This window comes from Buceros rhinoceros, unplaced genomic scaffold, assembly GCF_000710305.1.
Source record: "Buceros rhinoceros silvestris isolate BGI_N320 unplaced genomic scaffold, ASM71030v1 scaffold11081, whole genome shotgun sequence".
NCBI classification, from domain to species: domain Eukaryota; kingdom Metazoa; phylum Chordata; class Aves; order Bucerotiformes; family Bucerotidae; genus Buceros; species Buceros rhinoceros.
This window is the reverse complement of record NW_010393692.1, coordinates 16,872-25,563: the sequence shown is the minus strand read 5'-3', so window position 1 is coordinate 25,563 and position 8,692 is coordinate 16,872. Positions and strand designations below refer to the sequence as shown.

Sequence of the window (8,692 nt, the reverse complement as noted above, 5' to 3'; positions counted from 1 at the left end):
CATTCGCCTGTAGAAACTGGCTGCTTGTGGCTTGGGTGAGTGTTCTCTTTGCTGGATAAAAACGTGGCTGGACGGCTGGGCCTGGAGAGTGGTGGTGAATGGAGTTCAATCCAGCTGGTGGCCAGTCACCAGTGGTGTCCCCCAGGGCTCAGTATTGGAGCCTGTCCTCTCTAACATCTTTATCAATGATCTGGATGAGGGGATCGAGCGCACCCTCAGTAAGTTCCCAGGTGACACCAAGTTAGGTGGGTGTGTTGATCTGATTGAGGATAGGGAGGTTCTACAGAGGGATCTGGACAGGCTGGGTCGATGGGCAAAGCCAGAGCCCAATGGCATGAGGTTCAACAAGGCAAGTGCTGGGTCCAGCACTTGGGTCACAACAACGCCCTGCAACGCTACACGGTTGGGGAGGAGTGACTGGAAAGCTGCCCAGTGGAGAAAAACCTGGGGGTGGTGGTCAACAGCCAGTTGAATATGAGCCAGCAGAGTGCCCAGGTGGCCAAGAAGGCCAGTGGCATCCTGGCTTGTAAAAGAAATATTGTGGCCAGCAGGAGTAAGGAAGTGATTGTACCCCTGTACTCGGCACTAGTGAGACCACACCTTAAGTACCGTGTCCAGTTTTGGGACACTCACTACAAGAAGGACATTGAGCTGCTGGAAAGTGTCCAGACAAGGGCAAGGAAGCTCATGAAGGGTTTAAAGAACAAGTCTTAGGAGGAGTGGCTGAGGGAACCAGGGTTGGAAAAAAGGAAGCTCAGGGGAGACTCTATCACTCTGAACAGCTCCCTGAAAGGAGGTTGTAGCGAGGTGGGGATCAGTCTGTTCTCCCAAGTGACAAGCGATAGGATGAGAGGAAATGGCCCCAAGTTGTGACAGAGGAGATTTAGTTTGGATACTAGGGAAAATTTCTTTACAGGAAGAATTGTAAAGCCCTGGAAATGGCTGTCCAGGGCACTGGTGGAGGCACCATTGCTGGAGGTATTTGAAAGATGTGTAGATGTGGTGCTGAGGGACATGGTTCAGTGATGACCTGGCAGTGCAGAGTGAATTGTTGGACTTGATGATCTTAAAGGTCTCTCTCAACCAGAACAATTCTGTGATTTTGTATGTCTGTGTGCTGTGGGATTTTTATCTTCCCCCAGGTAAATGGGGACCAGAAAATTATTAGACGGGTTAGGAGCCTGTCAATCCATCTCTTTACCTACTTATTACCCCTCTGTCTGGATGCATCTCTCTCCAGCCCTGTCTTTGCTCTGAAAAAAACACCAATGCCCTTCAGAAGCCAGGAATAAAATCAATATATTCCCTCTCCAATTCAAGTAGCTCCCCATAAATCTTCCCAGCTTCAGTTTGGTCTCCTAGGACTCACGGATCTGTTGGGAACCTATTTAATCAGCTGAGATGATCGGCGCTGTTTCTTGCCGAAAGGTCCTTTGAACTCTTTGTCTCTTCATTGAATGATGTTCGCATCCCCTGAGGATTTAGCCAGACAGGCCCATTCTACATGACAGCTCACGGGTTAAAGACACCAGGCGCTGGCAGCACCCACCGAAGTCCGGCTGTGAGCCCGAGGCACTGGGAAGAGTCGCAGCCCCTCTGCCAAGCCCTTATCGCATCTTCCAGTGGCCCCTCGCTTGGCTCGCTGCAAAGCTCCAAACCGCAGAGTGATGAGCATCCAGCTTGGTGTCAGGGGAAGAGAAATAAACCTCCTTTTGGGGAGGCTTAGCAAGGGCTGGAGGGGTGTGTGTGTGAAATTACAGCTTCCTCATCCTGGGGCTGCAAGCTTGGTTTTTGGCATATTTTAGTGCATTTTAAATTTTAGCTGATTGGGAATCAACCCCACACCAGTACCTTTGCTGAGGGATGGTGGCTTCTGGAAGATGTCTCGCATGTTGGTTCAGCCCTTGGGAGCTAGGGGCTCAGCATTGCTCGGGGTTTGGCCTCCATGCAGCAAATCCAGAGCTGTCCAAATCAGCTGACTCCTACCACTGTCTTGGACCAGATTTCAACCCTGGAAATGTTGAAGTGTCACTTTCAATAGGCAGGATTCTCTTGTAGCCTGTGTTGAAGTGGTACTGGAGGTGGCTGCTACCTGCCTCCCCAACAGCCTCAGAGCAACCCAACCTAGTGAGAAACGGCCAGATCCTCACCTAATCTCCATCCAGCTCTGGCCCAAGGGGATGGTGTTTCTCCTTTCAAAGGTTGCTGTTCTCCATAAAACACAATTTAGGATGGACCGCCATCAAGACAGGGAAAGCAACATAATCTATGAGCACATTAGGGTGTTGGAAAACAATAATCCAAGAAGGAAACACATTATCTGGCCTTGTTACTTTTCAAAGTAATTTACATTAATTTTTTCCTAGAGTGGTTAAGGAGCACTGCAACTTGCCCTTGTCTATTCTCTCCAGCTAATGAAGCTTTACGAGCGACTGCTCGTGAATTCCTATTAAGACCTCATCTTAGAGGTTACAGGGCAAAGCAATTTTTGCTCCTGGGAAAGATGCCTATGAATTTGTAATTGTTAGTCTGTGTTTGATAGGGATTAGCATCTGAAAGGAGTAGAGTGGTGGGTAGCTGAGAAAACGTTATTTCAATTAGCAGAAGAAAAGCAACTTAACATCTGATTATAGTTTACACTTTAAATTTTCTCCTATTTTGGCATATGGGATAATTATTTCCTGAAACTATCCGCCCCCACCAAGCCAGCCAACTCTTTCCTTCTCCTCCTCTTGGCCATCTTGCTTGAGAGTCACATGGAAATGGTTGATGAGTTGGGTTTTTTCCTTTCCCTTCTTCTCCCAGGCAATAGCCAGATTCACTGAATTTGGGTCTGGAGAGGAGGATGCTCTAGCCAGCCAGACTGAAATGAGATGTGATGTTTCTCTTCACAACACGGAGGTGCAGGACAAGGATGATGGGGCTTTGCTCCACAGCCAGGATCATGGTCGGGCTTGTGGCCAGCAGCTTGGCACAATGTCAGTGTGCAACTCCCCCAGGTAGAGCCCTGATTCCTAAAGCCTCCCTCTGTTTTCAGAAATTATTTCCAATGCCCCGTTTTCCTTTCACCCTGTAAAGGCAGGTGCCATTTGATCTGCAGGGCCTTGGCCCTTCTGCTAACCTGTGCTCCAGCTATTTTTTTCTGGCTTCTTGGCCTCCTATTTCCTAATGATGATGCAATCGGGTTTTGGGTGGGCGATTCCTTGAAATAAATCTTGTTGTTATTTAAGGAAGATCATGAAATCCATCCTTAATGAAAGGACAGGAGAAAACCCTTCTACCAAGTTACGCTGAAGCCTGAGATTATCATTTTTATGGGCTTCCAGTCTTTCCTGCCTCACATCTTATCAGTAAATGCAGCTGGAGGCTTCAAAAACCCTCCCAGCTTGCTGCTGATTTTATGGGATGAAGATTAGAGATGATCGGATAGTAAATTATTCATTCAATTTGATATTGCTGGGCAGGAGGGAACATCCAGCGCGAAGTCAGGTCTCCTTCCCTTTCTGAGCATCACGTTTTGGGATCCTGGCTATCTGCCACTCCAGCAGTGCAGCAGCACTTTCCCCTGCGCTCAGCAATGATTAGGGGTGCAGTATGCCCTCTGAACAGATGGGAAAGCCGAGGGGGAATCACGGGAGCTGGCTCATCCCTCAGCAATAAGGCAGGCCAGAGGCAGGTGGATTTTATTCTTATTTCGGGGATTTTTAGTTTGATTCCTCCCAGCCCAGGGTTAGGTGGGACAGATCAGGTAGGTGTTTTCTCAGCGTAATTTTCCAAGATTGCAGGACCTGAGACTGATGTGAACCTTCTTTAACACCCCTGGGGGATATTGACTCCAGGGACAGAGCAGCAGGAAGCTCAGAGAGAACAAATCTTGGCAGCTGTGTGCAAACGGGCAGCCAGATAGAGGAGAGAGCCCAATGTTGTATGGAGCATCAGGGCCCAGCACAGATGGTGGCTGGTGTGAATGCTGCCCCGAGGTCAGTGCCAAAAATCAACTGCTGTAAAAAAAAATCGTCTGGAGGGTCCCATGAAATATACCACAGTGATGCTACTGAGCAGATCTCAAGGGAAAACAAAGGGCATACCTAGTGCCTGACTCTGGTGCCAGGTGGCTGCTGGATACCAGCTCCCAGCGAGTGTGCAGCCAGGAACAGTCCTGGCTGACCCTGCGGGGCATCCAGACTGCTGGAAGGAGAAGGGGAAAATCCACATCGTCCCCAAATGAGTGTCCAGGAGGGATCTCAGCCATCACCATGCAACACCCCTCTCCCTGCTCCTTATTCAGGGCTTGAAATTAGCATCAGCCCTGGGGGACACATGGATGGTCTAACAAAATGCTGAGAGGTCATTTTTATCTTGGCTCTGTGTGTGTGTGTAGGAGGGGAGCAAACGGCTCATCTGAACCCTCGGCTGGCAGGAAGAGTTTGGGGCCAGTGTGGGGCGATGTCCCATTGCCACACCATTGACACTGGGTTTTTCTTTAGCACATAAGTAAGAAAATATATTGCTGTATAAAGGCATTTTTAAAGAGGGAAAGTGAAGGCACAGAGCTGTGATGGACTAGAAGCCCTTTTCTGCTGCTGTTAATTCACACTGGCACGTTGAGCCAAGAAAATGCCCTTTTCATAGTGGCTGTAGCTCCTGGCTCTCCCCTGGCAGCATCCATCCCAGGCAGGATTTGAAAGCCAATGTCGATGGGAAATGAAAGAAATCTAGGGCCAGCAAGGAGTATTTGGTTTTGATGTGAATGTCTAAAGCTATAAGCAATTAAAATTTTGGTTTGTAGTTTTGTTTTCCCTTTCTTTTTGGAGCAGCTATTGTAACAAATTCCTTTTTGTCCCCAGGAAGAGTATAATCTCCTCTTCAGGGGATGTTCAGGCTTGCTCTCACATATTTTCTTTATTTTTATGGCTTTTGCTGAGAGAGGTGGAGAGATAGAGAGGATGAATGAGGGAAGGAAGGAAGGAAGGAAGGAAGGAAGGAAGGAAGGAAGGAAGGAAGGAAGGAAGGAAGTGAAGGAGAAAGAAATATAACGTCCATAAGAACACAGAGCCCCAGTGTTTTTTTTTTTAAGAGGAACTGGCATCTGTGCTCTGAGCTGTATCGTCCAGGAACACATTTTAGGTTCAGGAATGTGCTTCGCGCAAATGTTAATTTTGGCTTAAAAAGGCTTATTTCTTGTGGGGGGAGGATATGCCAATTTTTGGAGGATATTAGTGTAAATCCTGAAATCCCAAGACCTTCTTTGTGTGACCAGTTGCATGAGCAACTGCTCACACAAGTCACTGGGAGAGAACTGAGCTGGGTCTGGGTTTTGCTAAATGCTGCCAAGGTGATTTGCTTTTCTGTGCCTCGGTTTCCCTCACCTGTAAAATGGCTTTGACTCACCATGGTTGGCTGGTGCTGAAGGCTTAAATGAGAGAGACAGCAAGATTTCCAGCATGCTGCAGCAGGAACACGCAGCTTCTCATCTCTGCCACAGCCAGAATGACAGAAGAAGCTGGATGGCAAATTATTTGCTGAAATTTCAGACTTTGCCCCTGCAGCAAGGCTGCTGCCATTACAGGGACTTGTTATTTCTCATCCCCCCAGGCTGGAGCCAGCACTATGCAACCAAGCAGGTGCCACAGGAGCTTTTGGCCACAAGAGCACATACCTTCCTAATAGTTGCCATGGGCTAAAGAAAACGCATTGGAGCACAGGGAAACTTCGAGATAAGCAAACAAGTGATTCCCTGGACTCATCAGCAAGCCAAGAACAATCAAATAATTAAATTCCCTTAAATTTTCTATAAATGATGGTAAAGTGTTATTTGATCCTCAGTGGGGAGCTGACAACAAGACCCCTGCCTGGAAGGCATAGCAACCCTGTCTTCATCTTCGGGTCTGGTATGTCATGTCCTATCTCCCCAACACACCGTAGGATACAGGCGGATCCTCAAGACATCCCTATCCTTGGAAAATCAGCCCAGGGTCCTTGGAGCTAAACTGGGCAGAGCCCTGGGGTGAGAAGACAGCCTGGATTACACATGGCGGCTTATCAGAAGGAACCCCATGGGCAACCTGCCTCAGCCCCAGGCATGACTTGGGGGGTGGATAGCAATAGCAGAGAGATGTCTCAGACCTTGAATTTTCCAAGGGCAGCAGCAGGACCGGCTTCACTAGGACTTCTGATCTGCTGATGAAGTCTTCTGCTCTAAACAGCTAGGTTTTTTGGGGGTGTATATTTTTTTTTTTCTGGGCTTCTGCTAAGAGACAAGCAACAAGCATGCAGCAAAGATCTCCCACTTCGTGCTTTCCCAGGTAGATAATGTGGAAGGCAGTCATGGGGAACCCAACGTTCACTCTCATTTTTATTTCTTCACTCATCATTCCTTTTCCTTTGTAACAAGATTAGATTGGTTTTCTAGCACCTTATTATGGGCAGGTTCCTGTTGTGCCACTTCCCTGATGAAGGAAGACTCTGCAGTAGAAGAGTCTCTGCCCCAAGGAGTTTGTAAGCAAAATCTAGCAGGGTTGGGAATGGGATTATCCCATATTGCAAGTGGGAATTTGGCCACAGTGAGGGCTTTGGGAGAGAGCCTAGAACCAGCCTTCAGTCTTGCAGAGCTCAAGCCAGGTCGGCCTTGTTTTCAGGATAAATGACATTATTCTAGATCCAGGGGAAGGAGAAAGAATGAAGGACGTCAATCCTTGCTAGTGGGGATATATTCATGACGGTGTTGCATGTTCCTGAGCGTGGGTCTCCTGGGGGGGGCCATGTGGGGACCCAGAGTTTGGGAGCCCAGATGCTGCTGAGATGGATGCTCAGGGCCGCTGTGGGGCTGGGCTTACAGAGATGCTATGACACTCCACGAGAGGAGTGATAATGAAACAACTGAGTCATGATTTTTAAATTTCCTTCAGGAGTAACTAGAGGTTGTGCAGCTGTGAAGACAAGTAGCTCTTAGTCTTCCCACAGGGTGGGTTTGTGAGCCATCCAAACTCAGCATGGGCTGGGAAGCTGCTTAACTTGGAACCTGCAACTTTCCCCATCCTGCAGCATCTCTGCAGCTGATGTGAAGGGTCAGCCTTGCTGTCTGCTGCAGGTCTTCAGGTGTTTCCATCTCTTCTGGAGTCAAAGAAGTTTTGGAAACCGTCCCGAAGGCTCAGTAAAATGAATGCCGTATTTGCTTTGTTTAACAGTCTCACTGTTAAACAAGGCATGGGAGGTTGGAGGCAATACTCGACATCAAGCCTGGTTTATTAAATGGAAGTTTTTAATTCACAAATGTGTTTTGATGAGTTGTTAATGACATTCGCTGAAAAGAGCAAGGAAGCGAATGGGAGCCATGCTGGGCAGCTCCCCACATCCCCAGGACCCGGGATCCCATGGGGTGGGAAGGGATGTCAGACCTGGGGCATCACTGGACACCCAGCTCTTCTGATTCAGGGAGGGGGATTTGGTGGACACCCACATCCTGTTCAGGCACATTCCTCAAGAGCCACAGCCATGCTGGGGAAGAGATTTATCCACGTGGATGATGTTTCTTCCTCCTGGGCCTATGCAAATGTTTTGTGACTGTCACACCCTAAGGGAACTGTCATGTTCAACATGCCCCAGATTCCCTGCCAGTCTCAGTGGGAGGAAGAAAGAGGCACCTTGTTCCACGCCTTCCTGCAGCAGGATTTGAATAACCAGGTGTGAGTATCAGCCTCCCTTGTTAATGCGTTTGATAATTGACCAGTGCTCATTCCTGTGGGAGGGCTGTGTGCCCAAGCACAGCGTCCTGTGAGGAGGGGCCGCGCTCACCTGCTCCTCCGCGCCCTGAGAGCCTGCAGCCCTGCCTGTCACCATGCCTGCCCGCTGCCTCTTCTTCCTCCTTCTGGGGCTGCTCCTGGAGCTGGAGCCCGCCTGCTGCCAGGAAGGTAAGTGCAGGCAGCTGCCTGACCTCCCGGGGAAACTGAGGCAGGGGGAAGGTAGGAAGCGGTGCTGAGCCTTGGGCGGGTGGGAGCTGCTTGGTGGCGTAGCTTTGGGGACAAGGCACAAGTGTGAAAGTGTCTCTTAGGAAGAGAAACAACATCCCAGCTTCTACCCAAGCTTTTGCTCTGGCTTCCCATCAGTGGGCAATGGGAACTGGTGGGTGTCCGGTGGGTTGGGAGGTCTTGTCGGAGCTGGGGCATGGAAGATTTCTACCTGTTTTGCTGAAGGCTGAATCTGCCTTCCGAGGTTTATCTTACCTGCTTACACACAGATAAAGCAGCTGTGATTTGTCTCTGGTAGGACTGTGCACCAAGATGAGTAATCTGTTTTCTTAAGGTTTTCTTTTTCTTTCTTTCCTTCCTTCCTTCCTTTCTTTCTTTCTCTTTCTTTCTGTCTTTCTGTCTTTCTTTTCACTCTTGGCTCTCGGCAAGTGTTGCGCTGGGTCACTCCCTGAGCTTGCAGGTTTTCCTGTTAATCTGTAATTTTGATCATTGCCCAGGTGAGGAAGCAAATATTTTCCTCCACAAATTCCCCTCCCATTCCCTTCCCAAAGATTTAATCGAGAAACTTCCTATTACTAGGGCATTATTTTTAGGAAATTCTTGGAAGGACTTGTCTAACACTAGAAATAATGGAGAGTAATTAAAAATCATCCAATGCCGCCAAAGTCCTGGAAAATTCCCTCCCCCTTTCTCCTTCTGATGCCCCAGCCCTGAACCGCCCTTCC

General features: G+C 48.7%; 1 protein-coding gene across 1 annotated transcript in view; it reads left to right on the top strand.

Moving 5' to 3' along the window:
* The first annotated feature begins 7,837 nt into the window (after positions 1-7,837).
* PDZK1IP1 (PDZK1 interacting protein 1) overlaps positions 7,838-8,692 on the top strand; it is a 6,905-nt gene continuing 6,050 nt past the window's right edge. The window contains exon 1 of the mRNA XM_010144953.1: positions 7,838-7,910. Coding sequence (XP_010143255.1) covers positions 7,838-7,910 — 73 coding nt within the window. The remainder of the gene's footprint in view (positions 7,911-8,692) is intronic.